We start from the raw sequence: 21,581 nt of genomic DNA, 5'->3' as shown, positions 1-21,581 counted from the left end.
CCAGTCCTTTTGTGGGGCGCGGCTGGGCGCCTCCGGGGCCCTGTGGGGGTGGCGATGAAGGAAAAGAGGAGTTTGGAAGGAGTAGGGGAGCGTAGGCCACTCATGCAAATAACAGGCAAAGCCGCTTGCAAATAACCCGGCGGAGCGCAAAGGCGCGCGAGTCTTTTCGCGGCCGCAGGCGGAGTTGAGGGGCTCCGGCGAGGAGAGAGTTAAGCCCAACACCTCTCCCGCCCTCGGAGGAGGGGCCGAGCTGCAACGGAAATAACCGAGCGCCGGGCCGCGGTTGGCCGGAGGGAGCCGAACCTTTTCCGGAAGTAGCCGATCTCTGGGGTCTCGCTCTCCGACCTGAGCCGAGCGCCGGGCCTTGTTCTCCGGATCGGCCGAAGGTGTTCCGGAAGGAGGCGAAACCCAAGGCGGGCAGGGCAAGCCTTCCCGGCGGCCGGCAGATCCCAACGTCTGGTGGGGCTCGGCGAGGGCGGGGAGAGTCAGAACCTGGCTCCGGTCCGGCGGGAGCCGAGCTTGTTCCGGAAGAGGCCGAGCGGACCGGCGCTGGCCTCGGCGTCCCGGGCGTGAGGCGGTAGCTGCGGCGGCGACAGCGCGGGCCGGGATGAACCGCGACGGCTGAGGCAGCGGAGGTGCCGGCTGCGCGGGCCCGACCGAGACTTCCGCGAAGCGCCAGCCCCGCGCTCGGGGCTTCGCCTCGAGCCGAGCCCTGCCCCCGCGAGCCTCCCGGACCCCTTTGTGCGGCCGGAGGCGGCGGCGGGAACGGCCATGGCGGCCAACATGTACCGGGTGGGGGGTGAGTACCGGGGAAGGGGCTGCGGGGCCCGGGGCGGGAGAAGTCGGGGACCGGGGCTGGAGAGGCTCGGCACCCGGCAGCGCGGGGAGCCGCGTCCGGGGCGGCGTGGTCCCGAGCGCGGACCGGAACCGGAACCGGGAGCACGGGGAGCGAGGGTGCGGGGACGGCGACGCGGCCGGGCGCCGAGGCCCCCTGGAGAGCCTGCGGGCTGCCCCGACGGCACTCTCGGGGCTGCGTCTGGGGCCCCGGGTCGGAAGTGGGGCCTGGGAAAGTGGTGCGGAAGGAGCTGACAGGGCAGGCAGGGGGCACCAAGGGCCGAGGCGTCCGCTCTGCCGCCTGAGCGGGACCGCCGGGAGGTTTCCTCTCCCCCGGGGCGTTATTGTGCGCCTGGGTTCGAAAAGGCGAGGGCACTAGAGCGAACAATTGCCGATGCCGGGGTGCAACTCCATCGCTGAATTGTGGGGACTGCAGGGGGACCCCCTGTTTCTTGTCTCTTCGTTGAGGCTCACTTTTGAGAGAAAGATCTGATATTAGAACTCGGTGGTTAGGGGTGGTGGTGGTGGTGGCGGGCGGGGGGGGGGAATCCCTCATTTTCTCGTAGTCTCTCTACTTCCACATTTCAGCGTTCTCTCTACCTGGACCCTTATTCTTTTGGTCCCCTCAGGCCTCTTTTCTCTCTGACCCTGGTGCTCTGGCTTTCCCATCTCCTCCTCTGATCTTCCCGGTGCTTCCCCACCCCCTCCTACAGATTACGTCTATTTTGAGAACTCTTCCAGCAATCCTTACCTGGTTAGACGGATTGAGGAGCTCAACAAGGTGAGTGGAGCATAGTCCCACCCCTTCCCCTTCGGGTACCTCCCTCCCTCCAGGGGGTCTTTTTTTTTCTGAGGTCACTAACTTCAGATGGAAGAGAGAGAGATCCAGAGAAAAACCAGCCCTAATCCTAAGTGCCCATTCATATTCATTCATTCATTCATTTATTCATTCAGTGTATTCAGGAAAGGCTTTTGAGAGCTAGGTGGGAGCTTTCCTATTCCTTCTCTTGGGGGCTAAGGAAAGGGAAAGTCTAGGGGAAAAAAGTTTGGATGTTGTCCTTAAATGTGAGTCTCTTTATTTGTAATTTCTTTGGGTGTCTGGGTGGCTCAGTGGGTTGAGGGTCCGACTCAGTTTTGGCCCAGGTCATGATTCCAGGGTTGTGGGATGGAGACTTGAGTTGGGCTCCATGCTGAGCGTGGAGTCTGCTTGAGATTCTCATTCTCTCTCTCTCTCTCTCTCTCTCTCTCTCCCCACCTCCCCTCTCCCCAGCTCATGCTCTCCCTCTCTTAAAAAAGAAAATTATAAAAAAAACCAAAACCCTCATAGTTTCTTGGGTTTTTCTATTTACACCCCTTAGAAACTACTTCACGCTTAGTTTCTTCTTCATGTGTTTCCACTTTAAAACAACCCATTTTAACTGCAGTTTTCCCCCCCCTTAGACAGCAAATGGAAACGTGGAGGCAAAGGTTGTGTGCCTTTTCCGGCGAAGGGACATTTCTAGTAGCCTCAACAGCCTGGCTGATAGCAATGCCAGTGAGTGTCTTCGTACCCCCACCCCACCCCCACCCTCCCTGTCTCCCCCTTCCCATGATCTGAGGTCTGGGCATGTCCCTGCAGGTGTTTCCCCTGGTAGCATGCCCAAAGCCCGGGTGTGAGTTTGGGGGTGGGAAATGCCTGGTCTACAGAAGGAGGCCTGTTTTTACACGTTGGGGTTGGAAGCAGGGTGGAGAGACGATGATAAGGAAAGCCAGAATATGACTTGTGTGGGAGTGTGTGTATCTGAACGATAGGTGGAAAAGAGATGATAGTATTTAAATAGGGGAGGAAGAAGAGCTGTAGAGAAGCAGGACCCTTGAAGGGACGGTTTTGGGTACATTGGGACAATGGGTGGTGATTGTAAAGGTCAAGGTGAAGAGGAAGAGGTTGTACTTAGAAGCTTGCAGGACAGGGAAGCAGCCTAATTTTGTGGTCGCGAGGTAGCGAGAATACATTGAAAGGGCAGAATAGGAAGCTCGGAAAGTTATCTTGCCCTTTTTGCTCTTTCCTACCTCTTCTGTCCTTCTCCAATCCATTTTATATTTTTCCCTTTTGCCTCGTCTTCCTTCTCTTTATGATTTTATCTTTTTTAAAAAAAATTATCTCCTGTTTTGCTTAGTTGATTTTCTCTTTCCTGCTTTGGCTTTCTTTCCTCTTTCTCTTGTTCCTCCTTCTTAAATTATTTTCCTTATTTCAGGCTGCTTTGAGCACGAAGGGGTTAACAAGGAGCTAGGCCTACCAAGTTCCCTGGCCCTCTGGGGTTTCCAGCCCCATCTGGCAGGGGCTGACCTTGGCCTTGTCCAATCAGAAGGGGTGGGGGGTGTGGTCCCCCCTTGCCTTAGCACAGGGTTTCGCACAGGGTTTCCGGAGCACACAGGCGAGGGGTGGAGCCCGCTGCACCCCCACCCCCCCTTCTCCCTGAGGTTGGGAACAATGCACCAATGAGCCTGGGCCTGTGGCTCTCCTGCCCCCTCCCACTTTGGGTGGCACTCAGCCAAGTTAACCCTTCTCACCAGGGTTTCAGGGCAAGTCGCAGCTCCTGGGAAGGAAGGTGTTGGCACTGGCTTGGGAAATACTGTCCTCGGAAGCCCCACAAACTTAGTAGTCAAGTGGACAGCGAAGGATTGTTACGGTTGCCTGATGTTTAAGAGCAAAGAGTCTCCTGAACTCTGAAAAGAAAAACTAGTAAACACAACCTTATGTGACAGTTGTTCACCATATTGGGTTTCTGAACCTCAGGCTGGTTTCGCAGGAGAGACGAGTGTGATGTTCCTGCTGGGCCTAGTGTGGGCAGATTTGTGCTTTATGAGTGGCATCTGAGCATTGGTACCTGGGTTTGGGATGGGTTTCTGTGGCATTCTTTGTACTCTCAGCAGCTGTTCCCAAGGCACTGGTGATGGGGAGCTAGGAGGACCGGAACAGCGGAGAGGGCTAGGAGGAGAGGGCTCAGTGGGAAAGCTGGTGGCTGTAGGTATAAACGGCAGATGCCTGGGGAATGTGAAAAAAACCCAGCTGGGATAGGAAGTGTTTTCCCCAGGTCAAAGTTTCCAAGGTGGCTTCTTTCTGAATTAGTTTCTGACCTGACTTCTTCCTCCTTAATCTCCCAGGGGAGTTTGAGGAGGAATCAAAGCAGCCAGGGGTGTCAGAGCAGCAGCGACATCAACTGAAGCACCGGGAGCTTTTTCTTTCTCGGCAATTTGAATCGTTACCAGCCACCCACATAAGGTATAGGACAATCGGGGCCACTGTGGCCGGTGTGCACTTCTTTAGAAGATGGAGAGGAGGGGCGTGGCGGCATAATGGAAGTGCTGTGGAGAAGGAATGAGGAGCTCACCTAGGGTTTTCGGACCTCTCTCCTGTAGGGGGAAATGCAGCGTGACCCTCTTGAATGAGACCGACATCTTGAGCCAATACTTGGAAAAGGAGGTGAGAAAGAGGTGTGGGGGGAAAGAAGGAGGGGAGTGGGTGTGCCCAGAAGGCCAGAGGAGAGTAGGACTGGAATGAGGTTCAGGTCCACAGACCGCCTGTCATGGGAACGCTGGGTGCTCCCCACCACCTGCTTACCTCTTCTTCCTGGCTCCAGGACTGCTTTTTTTACTCACTGGTGTTCGACCCCGTGCAGAAGACGCTTTTAGCCGATCAGGGGGAGATCCGAGTTGGTTGCAAATACCAAGCTGAGATCCCAGATCGCCTGGCAGAGGGTAAGCAACAGGACGGAGCGTGCGGCCCCTGAGTCATGTAACGTCGTAGTCGCTGTGAATGGCGTGCTGCGGAGTCATAGGCTCCACCGCCTTCACGGCTCTGTGCCATCGCCCTGACAAGCTGGGACCTTGGGAACCTGCAAGGGGCCAATGGGCACAGTCGGGAAGAAAAGTCCGAGAGTTGAGGTGGCTGATAGAATCCAAGCCAGAGGCACGGGGGGAGCGAGGTGCTGTTGTGTCAAGGCACCTATTGTTCTCCTTTCCCTCTCCCTGACGTTGCCATTGCCCTGTTCCCCAGGAGAATCTGATAATCGGAACCAACAGAAGATGGAGATGAAGGTCTGGGACCCGGACAACCCTCTCACAGACCGGCAGATTGATCAGTTTCTCGTGGTGGCCCGGTGAGGGGTGGGTGGACGGGCAAGACGGGCTGGGGGCGGTGTGGACGCTCTGCATCGAATTCTCAGAGCTGGACTAGACTGCTTGTTTGGGCCTGCGTGGTTTTCCTTATCTGGCTTAGTTCCTCAGCTCACTCATGCTTTCTTCTCTCTCTCTTGACTTCTTAATATCTCCCTTAGGGCCGTGGGGACCTTCGCAAGAGCCCTAGATTGCAGCAGCTCCATTCGGCAGCCGAGCCTGCACATGAGTGCAGCTGCTGCCTCCCGAGATATCACGCTGGTGAGCAGAGGTTGCTGGGAAGTTGGGCAGGCTGGGCTCTGTGGGGACCTGCAGAGCCTGGGGACAGAGGAAGGGTCTCTGAGAAGCCCGGTGTGGAGGGTCTCAGGGCATCTGCATTGTTTCCCACCTTCCCGGTAGTTTCATGCCATGGATACGTTGCAGAGGAACGGCTACGACTTGGCTAAGGCCATGTCGACCCTGGTGCCCCAGGGAGGCCCGGTGCTGTGTCGGGACGAGATGGAGGAATGGTCGGCCTCGGAGGCCATGCTGTTTGAGGAGGCTCTGGAGAAGTACGGCAAGGATTTCAATGATATTCGCCAGGATTTTGTAAGTGGACAGGGCTGGGAGGAGAGGTGGAAGAGACGACAGGTGAGGGAACGGGGACCCGGAGCCAGATGCCAGCTCAGCTTCCTTCCCTCTGCCTCCTTAGCTGCCTTGGAAGTCACTCGCCAGCATAGTCCAGTTTTATTACATGTGGAAAACCACAGACCGCTATATTCAGCAGGTATGGGCTGGGCTGGGAAGGCTGGACCAGGGGCCTCCTGCTCACCCCTGCCTTTGAAGTTGATGACATCGTCCTGTGGACGTGCTCTGATCCTTCTCTTTCTTCCTTTTTTCCCCTTCTTGCAGAAAAGATTGAAAGCTGCTGAAGCAGACAGCAAACTGAAACAAGTCTATATCCCCACCTAGTAAGTGTGGTAGGTGGGGGAGGCTGGCATGTTTTCTTTTTCTCTCTCCCCACCCTCCCTGCCCCCCCCCCCCCCCCCCCCCCCCAGCAATGCTTTTCTCAGTGATTGGTGGTGACCACGGCAGGAGTCAGGGTCAGAGGGTCAAACGATCGGGAGGAGGTGGACGTGGATTCTCTTTCTTGACCGGTTCCTGGTTTCTCCCCACACTGTTCCTGTCAGTACTAAGCCAAATCCTAACCAGATCATCTCTGTGGGCTCGAAACCTGGCATGAATGGGGCTGGATTCCAGAAGGGCCTGACTTGCGAGAGCTGCCACAGTGAGTTTCAGGGAGGGGCAGGGATGTTGAGGGGGGTGAGGTCTTCTCTGGGCCAAGGACCTAAGGGGCTCAGGTGGCATATTTGTCCCAAACTCCCCCTTTTCTCCATGTTCCTACAGCCACACAGTCTGCCCAGTGGTACGCCTGGGGCCCACCCAACATGCAGTGCCGCCTCTGTGCTTCCTGTTGGATCTACTGGAAGAAGTATGGGGGACTGAAGACCCCGACCCAGCTTGAGGGGGCTGCCCGGGGCACAACAGTAAGGACTGATGGGGAATAGGCAGGGGAGAGCAGTAAGCATAGTGATGTGAGCTTCAGGTGAAGGCCAGAACCTTAAAAGGTGGTTTGATGTGTGTGGGGTTGGGGAGGTGGTGCTTAGTGGTGGTTGGGGAGATGGGTGGTTGGGATGGTAGTAAAAAGATCAGGCGGGAATAAACTGCTTTTTGCAGAGAAGGAAGGAAACAAGGGAGCCTCAGTGTCCATCCGTGTTCTCTCTTTTTCCAATGTCTTTCTTCCAGGAGCCACACTCGAGGGGTCATTTGTCTCGACCTGAAGCCCAGAGTCTCTCCCCCTATACGACCAGCGCCAACCGGGCCAAGCTACTGGCTAAGAACAGGCAAACATTCCTGCTTCAGACCACAAAGCTGACCCGTCTTGCCAGACGCATGTGCAGGGACCTGTTACAGCCGAGGAGGGCTGCCCGACGACCCTATGCCCCTATCAATGCCAATGCCATCAAGGCAGAGTGTAAGGGCAGGAGCGGTGGGGCTAGTGGCAGGCCTGGGTGCTCTGGCCAGAAAGCAGAGCAGAGACCAGTGTTTCTCTGGAGGTTTAATGACCACAGGGACAGCAGGCCACAGCGGTTTGGTAGGAGATTAGATGTGGCTCCTGGCCGTAGGAGAGGCCTGAATAGTGAAGCCCCTTCAAAAGCTTTCATCTTTGCTCTCCAGGCTCCATTCGACTTCCTAAGGCTGCGAAAACTCCACTGAAGATTCACCCTCTGGTGCGGCTGCCCCTGGCAACTATTGTCAAAGATTTGGGTATGGGATGGGGAAACCAGACTGTGGGTATGGGATGGGGAACCAGTTAGATGGTTTCAGGGTCTCTGTCATCCTTTTACTATCATAGTCCAAAGAGATTTAGTTTAACCAACTGTACTCCTGTAGGTTAATAATGGTTTTCATAGGCTGTCCAATATTACCATAGTGAGCTAAGGCCACATTCCTGTGGTAATTGCCAGACTGCTTTTGGGGATGCCCAGGGAAACTACATACAGAAGAGAAAACATGAAATTTCTCCAAGTTTTTTCCTGTTTTTTTTTTCTTGGCAGTGGCCCAGGCACCTCTGAAACCAAAAACACCTCGGGGTACCAAGACACCGATCAACAGAAACCAGCTGACCCAGAACCGGGGTCTGGGGGGCATTATGGTGAAACGGGCCTATGAGACTGTGAGTTGACAGCTGGAGTGGGCCAGGCCGATTGGGTGGGCTTTTTTTTCTGATAGGGATCTGCGAGCCCTCTCTCATTGTGCTGCCTGCGCCCACCCCTCCTCTCTAGATGTCAGGAGCCGGGGTCCCCTTCTCTGCCAATGGAAGGCCTCTGGCCTCAGGGATTCGTTCAAGCTCACAGCCAGCAGCCAAGCGTCAGAAACTAAACCCGGCTGATGCTCCCAATCCTGTGGTGTTTGTGGCCACAAAGGATACCAGGTAGGGAGCCCACCCACCGTAGGAGGGGCTGAGAGGTTGATAACCCAGGTTGGTGGGTAAGGACAATAGGAATTCTGAACAAGACCAGCTCCAGAAGACTGGGCACGGGGTGGGGGTGCCAGGAAAGAAGGGGCCAGAAGGCACACTATGGCATGGAATGGGGAAGGGGGTTTACCTTGAGGGTCCTAGCCTTCATTCCACTCTTCTTTTCCTGGCCAGGGCCCTGCGGAAGGCTCTGACCCATCTGGAAATGCGGCGAGCTGCTCGCCGGCCCAATTTGCCCCTGAAGGTGAAGCCACCACTGATTGCAGTGCGGCCCCCGGTCCCACTATCTGCACCGTCACATCCTGCCAGCACCAATGAGCCTATTGTCCTGGAGGATTGAGCGTCTGCGGGGAGGGAGGGAGGTGGGCTGAAAGCTAGAGGGTGGGTGCCCAGGGCACCCACCCTCCCTTCCCTCTAGTATCAAAGGGAATGAGGAGTGAGGGAGGGAGGGAGCAAGTGTGTGTCCTTGGAGGGGTCGGGCGCCCTCTGGTGTTACCACTTGCGAGGCTCGTCCCCTTCCCATGCTTCTCCATGCCTGGTGGTGGAGGACACACTGCAGGAACTTGGTCCATTGTGGGAACCTAGCCTGTTTTGGGGGGTAGGACCCACAGTTGTCTTGGACAGTTTTGGGGGGAGGGTTTTTTAATTTTTTAAAAATTTTGCCTCCCTTTTTGAAAGGGGATGGGGGAGGGGAAGAGTAAATTGATAGGAGGTGGTGGTACCTGGTTGGGGGAGGGGGGCGTGCACTGCCATGACTGCCATGTCTATATCTTTTTTTTTTTTTCTAATGGGGGTTTCTCTTCCTGTCCGGTGTCCGGACTTTCCTAATTGGAGTTTGAGGCCCCTAAGCTGGCATCAGCCCCAGCCCATGCTCTCTCTTTTCCTTCCCTCGCCTTGTCCCCTCTGCCTTTTGTACGCCAATTCTCAGAAATAAAGATCTTTTGTCCGTTTTTTTAACCTCGGATTCTGTAATTGGTTCTTATAGTAACAAATAAAAAGCTGTTTTCTTCAGCTTCTCCCGGCTCAGCTGTTCTCTGCCATGGGTGGGGGGGAGGGTGGTGTCTTCAGTTGGAATAAAGGACAAAGGGGTAAGAAAGACATTACAGATGGTGCTTGCCCTGGGAGCAGCTTTCTGAGATAGGCAGCATGGACAGGCAGACTTCCTGCTAGCTTTCTTGGGGGACCCAAACTGCTCCCCAGCTCCCTGTGGTGCTGGAACTCGAGCTCCATCTTGGTACAGATTCACTCAAAACAGAATCAGCTGACTCTCTGGTTGGTGGCTTCCACAGGAAGGGAGTCGTGAAGGTGCTTTTTCTTCTATTTACCAACCCTTAGCTCTCAGGAAATTCTGGGAGTTGCTGGAAGCCAGGGCAAGATGTAGCCTACCTTGGGGGGGGGGTGGGTACTGCAGTATCTTCCCACCCAGCTCTGTGGTTTATTTGCACAAGTTGCCACTTCAAGGATTCCCAAGACCAGCCTCAGTAACTGCCTTGGCCTTAGGTCCACTCTAGTGCTGTCTCCTGCTTTTTGGGGTTTGGGAAACAAGCCTGAGCAGGGCCCAACAGGAGGAGCACCTTCGGAGAGTGAATAAGAGGTTAAGCCTGTTGTACGTGTTCCTTCCACACTTCAGAGATAGGGGAACAGATTCAGCAGTTGAGACTTTGCTTAAGGTTTCAGATCTTGAGATGTCTGCTTCAGGTCCAGGGCGCTTTCCGCAGTCCGAAGCTGTGCGCTGACAGCCGCAGCAGGAACTGCTTAGCCCATCTGAGAGTCTTCTCCATGTCATGTTCTCTGTCCCCAGGGCCTCCCCAGCTCCTTTACTCTCCCCATTCTGAGCTTACACCCCGGCAGTATCGGGAGGAACTGACCACTCTACCAGTCTGGGGAAAGAAGCATTTTTTCCCTCCAATGTCTCCACTCAGTTGTCACATGGTAGGTTCCATCGCCTGCCTTGAAGGGGGCCGGTGGCTCTGGCGCCTCGTGAGTACACTTCACGCAGCCCACTATTGCGGAAGGAAAGCCTGACTCACCGGGACCGCAGCGATCTGGCTGTGGCTGAGTGGAGTCTAGAGGGTGCCCACAGGGGCAGAGCTCCCCAACCAGGGCTAGGAAGTGGTCCGTGAACGCCCATTTTAGGGAAGGACAGAGGGCAGAAGGAGAGAGTAACAGCCCTAAGGAACTTGGGAGTCCAGGGGCAGCCTTGAGTTTTGTGGAGTCGGCTCATCCTCCGCCTTTATTCGCCAGGTGAATAAGGAGAGAGGATGCAGCGCCGCGGGTCTCTAACCGCCTCTTGAAAGAAGGTACAAACAGCACACTCCCGAACTCCCAGCAAGGATAGAGCACTCAGGCTTCAAGCCCCCGCCGGCGCCGGTTTTTGTGGCCACTCTATGAATATTCATGAAGCCTTGGGCCAATCAACGCCTAAGTGGCTCAGAGCACACCAATCGGCTTACCGCATGCAGATAAGTATCAAAGATGGGCGGCTTTTCCAGAAGCGGGTGAAGACTTAAAGCCGGGTGGAAACGGAACCCGGAGCCTTAGGGACTCAGTTTCCGGAGGAGTGTGCCTGCGCAATTGTCCTTGCTACGTCATTTCCTATTGGACTGGCGGAAGTTGCTTCCAAGCGCGCTGCGATTTGTAGGCGTGAGTTCCGGTGGTGGCAGAAGTGGTTGTGTGTTGTCCGTACTGGAGAGTCGCGATGGCGGCAGTGGATTCGGATGTCCAGTCGCTGCCTCGTGGGGGTTTCCGCTGCTGCCTCTGCCACGTTACTACAGCCAACCGTAAGCGGTGGCTTGTGAGGGGGTGGTCGTGAGTTTTAGTCTTCGGGTCCTAGTTTTTGTCAAGTCGGTTGGTAGGGTCACTCACCTCGGTTTTCACTCCGCCTGTACGAAGGGATTGGAGAGTGGGGAAAGCCCCACCACTTTGCCCCCTCATCCCTAGTATCCGAAATCTCTACAACTAAAGTGTCATGATCTTATTCCCTCTATCACCGTCATCTGTTGGACGCCCCCTTTGTGCCTGTTACTCGGCTGGGCTCTCGGGTGGGGTGGGGATTCAGAGGTGAAGGAGCTCACCATCTAGAGATGCAGACAATTCCAGAGCTCTAGAGATATGTTTAGACGGCTGTAGGATCACTGAGAAAGTAGCACTTAACTCAGGGTAGCCCTACGGAGGAGCTAGGCAAAGGCAGAAGATGGGTGAGGTAGCAGGGTAGCAGGGCATGCGTGATGAGAAAGTGGATTTGGCAGAATCGACAGGATTCTTGTATGACAGCGCAGGGGACTCCATGAAACCTCAAATTCCACTTTTGAAGTCTGGAATCGCGATCTTTCCTAAACTGGAATCATGATCTTCCTGAAACAGATTTTCCATTCTTTTTCTTTGTGAATGACATTACCACTCTTTGTCCCCTAGGGCAAGCCAGAAGTCCAAGATAGTCTTCCCTGGCCCCACATATACATTGGTGACAATAAGCAGCTGACCCAAAATTTAATAAAAAAAAATAATAATAATAATAATAGCAGCTAAACTTTTCCCGTGGTCCACATGTACCAGACTCTGCCAAGTACTCTTAGATGCATAATACCTATGTGGTACTGTTAATATCTTCATTTTGTGTGTGCACAGAGATGCACAGAGAGGTTAAGTAACTTGCCCAAGATCTCACACAGCTTGCCGGAGCTGAGAATTGAACTTGGGCAGTGTGACTTCAGATTTTGCACTTTCAATCTCTATACCATACCTAGGGATGATTCATGAGGGAATAGTCTAGGGTCCTGTTTTATTTAGTTCCTCTGTATATGACCTGGATAAGCTTCCCGTTAATTTCTTTACAATTTGCAGGTGTTGCTCTAGCACTTAGAGATGGTTTAAGAAAAAGTGGTAGCTAGCTCTCTGGGGAACCACTTAGAATGCATTATATAGACAAATGGACAAGAGAGGAAGGTGAAAAGAGCTAGAACTTTGTTTATTCAAAGATCACACTTCCTATGGCTTGGAAGGATTAGTAGGATTTAGGTATGCATTTAAGTCCACCGAAGAGTGATTTGGATGTTTTTGTTTCATGTTTATCTTTGCAGGACCCAGCCTAGATGCCCATTTGGGAGGCCGGAAGCACCGGCACCTGGTAGAACTACGAGCTGCCCGAAAGGCCCAGGGTCTTCGGAGTGTGTTTGTCAGTGGCTTTCCCCGGGATGTGGATTCTGCGCAGCTTTCTGAGTACTTCCAGGCATTCGGACCCGTGGCTAGTGTCGTCATGGACAAGGACAAGGTAGAGTGAATGGCTATTGGCGTAAAGAACGAGTCAGGTGTGCCACATACAAAAAGAAATGAGGGAGAAACCAGCAGCCCTGTTTCAGCTGGTGCCTCATCCTTGGCGGGCTTGTCCTTCGTGGATACCACAGTACTTGGGCCAGTCCAGCTTTGTGAGCTTCCCCGCCCCAGCCCCTGCTTGGGTTTTATCAGTTCACCAGAGTTAGTCACTGGGGGACTTACTGGTCATTTATTTATTAAGTCAATCTTCATTTGACTTGCCAAGTATTAACTGCTGACTTTGTACTGGGCACCATGCGTAGAGCTGCATTTTCAGTCATGAATAGGATAGATCTGATCTCTGCAGCACAGAGCTTACAGTTTTGTGAATAACGTAATTACAGCGAAGCAGGTGCTTTGAGGCCACACCATTGGGAGATCTGTCCTAACCCCACAAGAGACTGGTTGATAAAACAGCTAGCAGTTTATTAACTTCCAGTGAGAGATACTAATGTTAGCTGGCCAAAATACCCTGTTCTTTGGACAGTGCTAGACAAACAGGCTTATTCTTTGTGGTCCTTTTTGTCTTCCAGGCAGACCTTTTGTCAGTTTGTTAGTCCTTTGAAAAAAGTTCAGTATTGTACTGCTGTGTTGTGTCATCATATTATAGTTCTGAGGTTGTGCTCTCGTTATGCAGGCATGGCTTTGACTGCCCATGTCTTCTCTTAGGACGGGCTGGGGTGTGTTTTCCTTAGCGATTGCGTTCAGCAATGGACCCACAGTGGCTTAAGCAAAAGGGGTTTAATAATTCTTCTTTTTCTTTTTCTTCTTCTTCTTCTTCTTCTTCTTCTTCTTCTTTTTTAAGTTTATTTGAGAGAGACAGTGCAAGCAGGGGAGGGGCAGAGAGAGAGGGGGATAGAGGATCCACGGTGGGCTCTGTGCCAACAGCAGACGACAGAGAGCCTGATGCTGGGCTCGAACTCCTGAACTGTGAGATCATGACCTGAGCCAAAGTCAGATGCTCAACCGACTGAGCCACCCAGGTGCATCTAATTGTTCTTTGTAACAAGAAGTCCAGACCTGGGCAGTCTAGGACTGTACTGTTTTCCTGCTCTGTCATTAATTGGCAAGTGGCTCTGACTTCTTAGTTGTGATAATGCTGCTTGCACATCTTCAGGTAAGGAAAAGGGGCAGGCTTGGGTGCCTGGGTGGCTCAGTTGGTGGTTCAACATCCGACTCTTGGTTTTGGTTCAAGTCATGATCCTAGAGTCATGGGGATTGAATTCTGCTTTGGGGTCCGAGCTGAGCATGGGGCCTGCTTAGGATTCTCCCTCTCTCTCTCTCTCTCTCTCTCAAAATGAATGAATGAATGAATGAAAGACTGAAGGACAGTTTAAAAAGGCTAGTCCATATGAGCCTGACTTTATTCCCCTGCTTTTCTTTTATTTTTTTAATGCTTGCAAATTTACCTTGAGAGAGAGAGAGGAGAGAGAGAAAATCCCAAGTGGGCTCCGTGCTGACATGATCTTACAAATTGTGAGATCATGACCTGATCCGAAATTAAGAGTTGGAAGCTTAACCAACTGAGCCACCCAGGCTCCCCTCCTCTGATTTTCTTTATTTTCTAGGAAAAATTTTCCACACGCCTCTTCATTAGACTTTGTGTATCTCATAGGCCTGAATTCTATCCCATGGTTACCCCTAGCTACAGGCAAGACTGGGAAATGTTTTTTTAGCTGGACACCTTGCCCTTTTGAACAAGAATCAGGGTTCTGTTAGTAAGAAAGAAATGGAGACGGCATCTGGGTGGCTCAGTTGTTAAGCTTCTGACTTTGGCTAAGGTCATGATCTCACAGTTCCTGAGTTCGAGTCCCACATCAGGTGCGTCCTGCATTGGGTGAGCACAAGCCCCGCTTCAGGTGAACAGGAGCCCTCCTTTGGGTGGAAACTGGAGCCCCGCTTCTGGTGAGCCCTGCTTCTCTCTTGCGCTCTCTCTGCCCCTTGCTCACTTGCACCCTCTGTCTGTCTCTCAAAAAAAAAAAAAAAAAAGGGAGAAGGTGTATTTATTGGGTGAGCACTTGGCAGTGTCTGCCCCAGACTACTTCCTCAGAAAACTCAGTACCTTCATTTTTGTTCATATTTGCTTCAGTTGTAAAGAATGACCTTTTTCTGAACTTAAACCTCAAGTTTCTGAGGCTTTTAATTATTATCAGAATAATGACTAAAGTTTTTATTGAATAATTATCATGCACCAATCATGTGCTAAGTAGTTTACAAACAATATCTCATTTAATTTCCACAACAGTTCCTTGAGGGAGATCATCACTGGGAAGTTGGAGATTTGGGGGATTAAGCCCCTTACTTGGAGGCAGTCACAAGTTACTTAACTTTTGAGTTTTAGTTTCTTAATTTCTAAAATGGAAACAATAATGTATACTGTGTAGGAGCCTTGTGAGACTTAGGGATAGTTCATGTGAACTGCTTGGTTTGTAATAAGCCCTCAGTATAATAAGCTCAGTAAGTGGTAGCACTAGCTTGGGGTGATGGTATTGAGAAGAGAAAAATAGCCAGGAGACAGCCTTCTGAATCTGCTAATCCTGTCCTCCCTGATGCCTTCAGTGGAGTTCTTGAGAAAAATATGTGTGCAGACAAGGCCAAGCAAAGAGACACCTAATTCCTAGCTGGGGCTTTGATTGCAAACTTGGTGTTGAACTGCAGTCTGGTGCGTAGTGTGATTCCTCAGAGTTGGAAGATTGGCCTGGGCCGGTCCAAGTGGCTGCGTTTCTTCCTTGTTTCACATTTTTTGCTGTGTTTGGCATAGGGCAGAAGTGAGATGAGTGATAAAATTCACACTTTTGAAGTACACAATTCAGTGGTTGCTAGTATATTTACAAGGTTCTTCACCCATCCTTCCAGAATGTTTTCATCACCCCTCGCCTCTGATTCAGGCCCGTGTGCTGGTGAGGCTGCTCCCCCTGTCCCACTGCTCCATTAATTTTAATTTGTGTATGTGGTGTGAGGTCCAATATCATTCTTTTGCATTTGGCTATCCAGTTGTCCCAGCCCCATGTCGAGAAGACTAATCTTTCCTCATTGAATGGTGTTGACAACTTTGTTAAAAATCTGTTGATCATATGGGGTGCCTGGGTGACTCAGTCAGTTGAACATCCAACTTCAGCTCAGGTTATGATCTCACAGCTCGTGAGTTTGAGCCCTGTGTCGGGCTCTGTGCTGACAGCTCAGAGTCTGGAGCCTGCTTCTGATTCTGTGTCTCCCTCTCTCTCTGCCCCTAACCCACTCGCATTCTATCTCTGTCTCTCTCAAAAATAAATAAACATCAAAAAAAAAATTAAAAAAATAATCAGTTGACCATAAAGGTATGGGTTTAATTTCTGGAGTGTCCGTTCCATTCCCTTCATCTTTTTTTTTCTTTTTTAAGTTTATTTATTTTGAGAGAGAGAGAGAGAGAGAGAGAGCGCGCGCGCGCGCGTGCGCGCGCAAGTGGGGGAGGGGCAGAAAGAGAGGGAGACAGAGAATCCCAAGCAGGCTCCGCACTGTCAGTGCTGAGCCCTACATGGGGCTCAAGCCCATGAACCCATGAGATCATGACCTGAGCTGAAGTCGGATGCTTCACTGACTGGGCCACGTGGGTGCCCTGAGAATTGTTTATCTGAGTATATTCCCTCTTCAGAAACATTAAGCAGATATTCCTGATTTATAGGGTGGTCCCAGTTTCAAAGAGTGTCACCCACTGTCAAATCACGCGTTTGGATTCTTGGTTCCAAAACCATGATCACTGCCCCTGTTGTGATTTGCCAGGGAGTTTTTGCTATCGTGGAGATGGGGGACATAGGGACCCGAGAAGCTGTCTTGTCACAGCCCCAGCACAGCCTGGGAGGACACCGCCTGCGGGTCCGGCCACGGGAGCAGAAAGAGTTCCAGAGCCCTGCCTCCAAATCCCCCAAAGGAGCGGCCCCTGACAGTCACCAGCTGGCCAAAGCACTAGCCGAGGCCCCCGACGTCGGGGCACAAATGGTGAAGCTCGTGGGGCTGAGGGAGTTGTCCGAGGCTGAGCGGCAGCTTCGGAGCCTCGTCGTGGCCCTGATGCAGGAGGTCTTCACAGAGTTCTTCCCTGGTGAGTCCTCTCCCTTCCCGTGTCTCCCTGTTCTTCCCTCCCTCAAGTCCACACCCCCAGTTCTCCCTCAGCTGAGGCATTTATCCGGCTGCTCTTCCTTCTTTGTGCCCCCGCGTCCTTCCACCCCATACTCCTCTCTAATGTTGCCCCGCCTTTATTTTCTGCCCGGCACCCAGGCTGTGTGGTCCATCCTTTTGGGTCTTCCATAAACAGTTTTGATGTCCATGGCTGTGATCTTGACCTCTTCCTGGATCTGGGTGACCTGGAAGACTCCCAGGTGAGTGACCAGGGAGGTAGCTAGGAAGAGTCAGCAGGGATGGTCCTCTCTCTCTCATGTTTAGTTCCTCATCTGTAAAATGGGGATAATAGAAGCTACCTGAAAGGGTTATTGAATTGGAGAAACGTGAATGTGGATGGGTATTAGGTAGAATGAATATGAGTTGACATAGGATACATGGCATTTGTAACATGAAAAAATCAGATTTCAAAACAGAGTATATAATACTCTATTTGGGGAAAAAATATATAAAAGGACATACAATAAAGTAATTTTGGGGTTATGTTTTTGCTTATCTATATTTTCTAATGTCTAATGTACAGTTTCTGTGTTTGGAATAGGAAAGGTTGTTAGTATTTTTGTAAAAGATTTTGTTTTTTAAATTTTTTTTTTTCAACGTTTATTTATTTTTGGGACAGAGAGAGACAGAGCATGAACGGGGGAGGGGCAGAGAGAGAGGGAGACACAGAATCGGAAGCAGGCTCCAGGCTCCGAGCCATCGGCCCAGAGCCCGACGCGGGGCTCGAACTCACGGACCGCGAGATCGTGACCTGGCTGAAGTCGGACGCCCAACCGACTGCGCCACCCAGGCGCCCCAAGATTTTGTTTTTTAGAGCAGTTTTGGGTTCACAGGAAAACTTAGCAGAAAGTACAGAGTTTTCATATACCTCCTACTTTACAAAAAGGGTTATTTTAAACTAGTTTTTTTTTTTTTTAAGTCTATTTGAGAGAGAGAGAGCATAGGCAGTGGAGCAGCAGAGAGAGTGAGGAGGAGACAGAATCCAAAGCAGGCTCCAAGCTCTGAGCTGTGAGCACAGAGCCTGACATGGGCCTCGAACTCACAAACTGTGAGATTATGACCTGAGCCAAAGTCGGATGTTTAACGACTAAGCCACCCAGACGCCCCATAAAAATCTCTTGAGAGCAAGTTGCATACATTGAATCCCATAATAGTCCAGTGTGTATCAGGGAAGCACAAAGGCGTCCTAGTGTGTAGCGGCAGGACAGTTAGCAAGTAGGGACATGTTAACCTGGTGCAGGTGTAAAATGTTATGAGACTTTAGTCTACAGCCTGTCCTCTACCTTCATCAGTTGCCCACCAGCAGGCTAGCGTTGTTTACTCAGTCTCCTTTACAGTTCCTCTGCCTTCTTTTGTCTTTCATGACCATGACATTTTGGTAGACTACAGACCATTTATTATGTGGCATTAAAAGTTATTTTTAATGTAATTAAATTGATTTATTTTTGAGTTTATGCATTTTGAGAAAGAGAGTGCACAAGCAGAGGAGGGCAGAGAGAGAGGGAGAGAGAGAATCCCAAGCAGGCTCTGCACTGTCAGCACCGAGCCCGATGCGGGGCTTGATCTCATGAACCATGAGATCATGACCTGAGCTGAAATCAAGAGTCGGATGCTTAACTGACTGAGCCACCCAGGCGCCCCAGGTTATTTTTAATTTTGAAAAGGGACTGTGAGGATTAAATGAGTTAATTTATATAAAACCCTTGGAGTGGGGCCTAACTCATAGGCAGTAATAGATAGATTTTGAGGAATGTTGCCCACGTGGGGAACAGCAAGAGAGGCGACTATTCATTCAACTCATTTCTATCTACAGCCAGCCCCAAAGGCTCCAGAGTCTCCATCTTTGGATTCAGCCCTTGCATCCCCACTGGACCCTCAAGCCCTGGCCTGTACCCCAGCTTCCCCTCCAGACTCACAGCCTCCTTCTCCCCAAGACTCGGAAGCCCTGGACTTTGAAACTCCTTCCTCTTCCCTGGCACCCCAGACTCCGGACTCTGCTTTGGCCTCTGAGACCCTTGCCTCTCCCCAGTCCCTGCCTCCAGCCTCCCCACTGCAGGAGGACCGGGGAGAGGGGGACCTGGGGAAGGCCCTGGAACTAGCAGAGGCCCTGAAAGAGGGGGAGAAAACAGACGGGGTGGCCATGCTGGAGTTGGTGGGATCCATTCTTCGGGGCTGTGTCCCTGGAGTGTACCGAGTCCAAACTGTGCCCTCTGCCCGACGCCCTGTGGTCAAGTTTTGCCATCGGCCTTCAGGTCTCCACGGTGACGTCTCCCTCAGTAACCGGTACCTTTGTCGTGGGGGTGGGGTGGTTGGGGAAGGGCAGCTGAGCACTCTGGGGTGGTGGAGAGGGAACCCCTGTGCAGAAAGCTCCTGTCTTGCTGAGCATTGAGGTTATCCTTGTTGGGTTCCATCCCCTCCTTCTGCCATTTGTCACCTGTCTGGCATCCCTTTTCACGAATGTAAAGGGTGTTCCTTGAAATACTGTTTTTAGGGGATTCAGAAAAGAGTTCCAGGGTTGAATAAGTTTGGGAAATGCTAAGTTAAATGCAAATAGGTCTCCCTTTCCTCCCTCTCCTCCACTTCCTCTTTCCTTCTCTTTCTCCTTGCCTCTCTTTCTCCCTCCCTTCGTTTCTTTGCATATGAAAGGCTTTGAGCAGTCTTATAACTACACGCTTCTGGAATATCCTCTCCAGGAGGGGCATATAGGATGTAGTGTTTCCCCAGACACATTGATGGCTTTTTGTATACCCTTTCGCATGACCAGTGTGTTAGCAGACACTTGGGAAACCCTCTTTTGGCTTTCTTCCAGCTGGCCCCCGTTCCGCAAGCCGGGAATGAGAGCAGGGTTCCCCAGCACTGACACCCTGGTCTTTGTTCCAGGCTGGCCCTGCATAACTCTCGTTTCCTGAGTCTCTGCTCTGAGCTGGATGGGCGAGTACGGCCCCTCGTGTACACCCTCCGCTGCTGGGCTCAGGGTCGAGGGCTGTCAGGTGAGGATGAATCAGGACAGACTTGGGGTAAAGCTGCTGTTGGGGCAAAGGGAGGGAAGGGGAGGCAGGTACAGGAACCAGGGTTGAGAAAACCAGGGAGGGTGTCAGATGGCATCCCCAATCTAACTGGAATTATTATTTACCCAGGGAGTGGCCCCCTTCTCAGTAACTACGCCCTGACCTTGCTCGTGATCTATTTCCTTCAGACCAGGGACCCTCCTGTGTTGCCCACTGTATCCCAGCTCACCCAGAAAGCAGGTATGGCAGCCTGGCCTCCACCTTCTGTATCTTGGTAGCATCAGCTTTCCTCTTGTTTATCTCGTTTAGATGCACTAAATTTACCCCAGGAATGAGATCTCTGCTTATCACCCCCAAATCTTCCTGCTTCCAGGCTGACCCTCACCTTTTTCACTTTCACAGGTGAGGGCGAACAGGTGGAGGTTGATGGCTGGGACTGTAGTTTCCCCAGGGATGCCTCAAGACTGGAGCCCAGCACCAATAAGGAGCCCCTCAGTGAGTTTGGGGAGCCCGGTAAAGGATTAATAAATGATGTTAGTCACAAACGTAGATGTGACATAGCTCAGTTGCTGTTTGCCAGGCACGGTTCTCGCAACCACCTCGTGGGACAGCTAGTATTACTGCCATTTTACAGATGAAGAAACCATGCATTGGAGCAATGAAGTGGCCTGCTCAAGGTTACACTGCTAGCAAGGGGAGGGAGCAGCATCTGGGGAAGGATGTTGCTGGGGGCACGGGGAGAGAGGCTGGACCTCTTGTCTATGGAGACTAGAGGAGCCCGGCTTCTGACACTCTTCTGAGCTACTTGGAAGGGAAAAGAAATTCCTTCTAACAGAATGCCTCTAGTGCAGGCCTGTCTCGGTTGTGGCCTCTAAGTAACCCTTTCTGCCTGGTCTTCCTCCTCTTCCAGGTTCTCTGCTAGCCCAGTTCTTCTCCTGCGTCTCGTGTTGGGATCTTCGTGGCTCACTGCTGTCCCTGCGGGAGGGTCAGGCACTGCCTGTGGCAGGGGGCCTGCCCTCTAATCGCTGGGAGGGTCTGCGCCTTGGCCCCATGAATCTCCAGGACCCCTTTGACCTGAGTCACAATGTGGCAGCCAATGTGACCAGCCGGGTGGCCGGGAGGCTACAGAACTGTTCCCGAGCGGCAGCCAATTACTGCCGAAGCCTACAGTACCAGCGCCGCTCCTCCCGGGGTCGGGACTGGGGGCTGCTCCCTCTTCTGCAGCCCAGCTCCCCCAGTGCTTTGCTGTCCGCAACACCCATCCCCTTACCCCCTGCTCCCTTCACCCAGCTCACTGCTGCCCTGGCCCAGGTGTTCAGGGAAGCACTGGGATGCCATATGGAACAGGGAACCAAGAGACTTCGGTCAGAGGGAGGTGGGCCTGAGGAGTCTCCCCAGGGAGGGACAAGCAAAAGATTGAAACGAGATGGACAGGAAAAAAGCTGGGAGGAGGGATGGGAGGAGCAGCAGGGATGCACGGGAGACCCCAGCGAAGATGGGGTGGAGGAAATGGTTATAGAGGTTGGAGAGACGGTGCAGGACTGGGCTGTGCATAGCCCTGGGCGGCCAGGGGAGCCACCCCACGTGACCGGGCAGCATCTAGCCCCTGGAGAAGAGGGGCGGTCAGGCCATGCGGCACTGGCAGAGCAGGGGCCCAAAGGACCTGAGGCAGCAGGAGAAGGGGCTCGGGATGAGGCAGGGAAGGGGATGTCCCTCTCCTTAGTGAGCTGGCGCTGTGCCTTGTGGCACCGAGTGTGGCAGGGGCGGCGGCGTGCCCGGCGACGCTTGCAGCAGCAAACCAAGGATAGAGACGGAGGCGGTGCTGGCGCTGCAGAGTGGCTGGCGACGGAGGCTCAGGTAACCCGGGAGCTGAGAGGACCCGGCAGTGCTGCACAGAAGCCAGCGGCTGAGCCGCTCCTGACCTTCGTGGCGTCGGCCTCCCAGGCCGGCCAGAATCTCACTGTGACCCCACTGCAGGATTCTCAAGGCCTGTTTCCTGACCTCCATCATTTCTTACAGGTTTTCCTCCCTCAAGCACTTCGAAACCTCCTCAAGTGAAGACAGGGACCCTAAGGGGCAATAAAGCTGCTAGTTAATAAGCA

The 21,581-nt window shown here is 52.5% G+C and overlaps 2 protein-coding genes across 2 annotated transcripts; both read left to right on the top strand.

Moving 5' to 3' along the window:
- The first annotated feature begins 93 nt into the window (after nt 1-93).
- MTA2 (metastasis associated 1 family member 2) lies at nt 94-9,024 on the top strand. Its single transcript, XM_030331176.1, has 18 exons — nt 94-799; nt 1,548-1,615; nt 2,275-2,368; nt 3,979-4,096; nt 4,234-4,297; nt 4,455-4,572; nt 4,871-4,973; nt 5,151-5,250; nt 5,389-5,577; nt 5,681-5,755; nt 5,881-5,939; nt 6,159-6,256; nt 6,376-6,515; nt 6,775-7,003; nt 7,207-7,296; nt 7,587-7,705; nt 7,815-7,963; nt 8,183-9,024. Exons 1-18 carry the CDS (start codon nt 772-774, stop codon nt 8,346-8,348), a joined length of 2,007 nt encoding a protein of 668 aa, XP_030187036.1. The 5' UTR covers nt 94-771; the 3' UTR covers nt 8,349-9,024.
- A 1,622-nt stretch (nt 9,025-10,646) lies between these two features.
- On the top strand, nt 10,647-21,581 carry TUT1 (terminal uridylyl transferase 1, U6 snRNA-specific). Its single transcript, XM_030331704.2, has 9 exons — nt 10,647-10,788; nt 12,088-12,278; nt 16,079-16,394; nt 16,571-16,671; nt 18,285-18,754; nt 19,352-19,461; nt 19,609-19,719; nt 19,882-19,974; nt 20,390-21,581. Exons 1-9 carry the CDS (start codon nt 10,707-10,709, stop codon nt 21,535-21,537), a joined length of 2,622 nt encoding a protein of 873 aa, XP_030187564.1. The 5' UTR covers nt 10,647-10,706; the 3' UTR covers nt 21,538-21,581.

The sequence above is a fragment of the Lynx canadensis genome, chromosome D1, assembly GCF_007474595.2.
Source record: "Lynx canadensis isolate LIC74 chromosome D1, mLynCan4.pri.v2, whole genome shotgun sequence".
Lineage (NCBI taxonomy): Eukaryota > Metazoa > Chordata > Mammalia > Carnivora > Felidae > Lynx > Lynx canadensis.
Note: the sequence above shows the minus strand (reverse complement) of the source record. Positions and strands in the feature narration are given on the sequence as shown.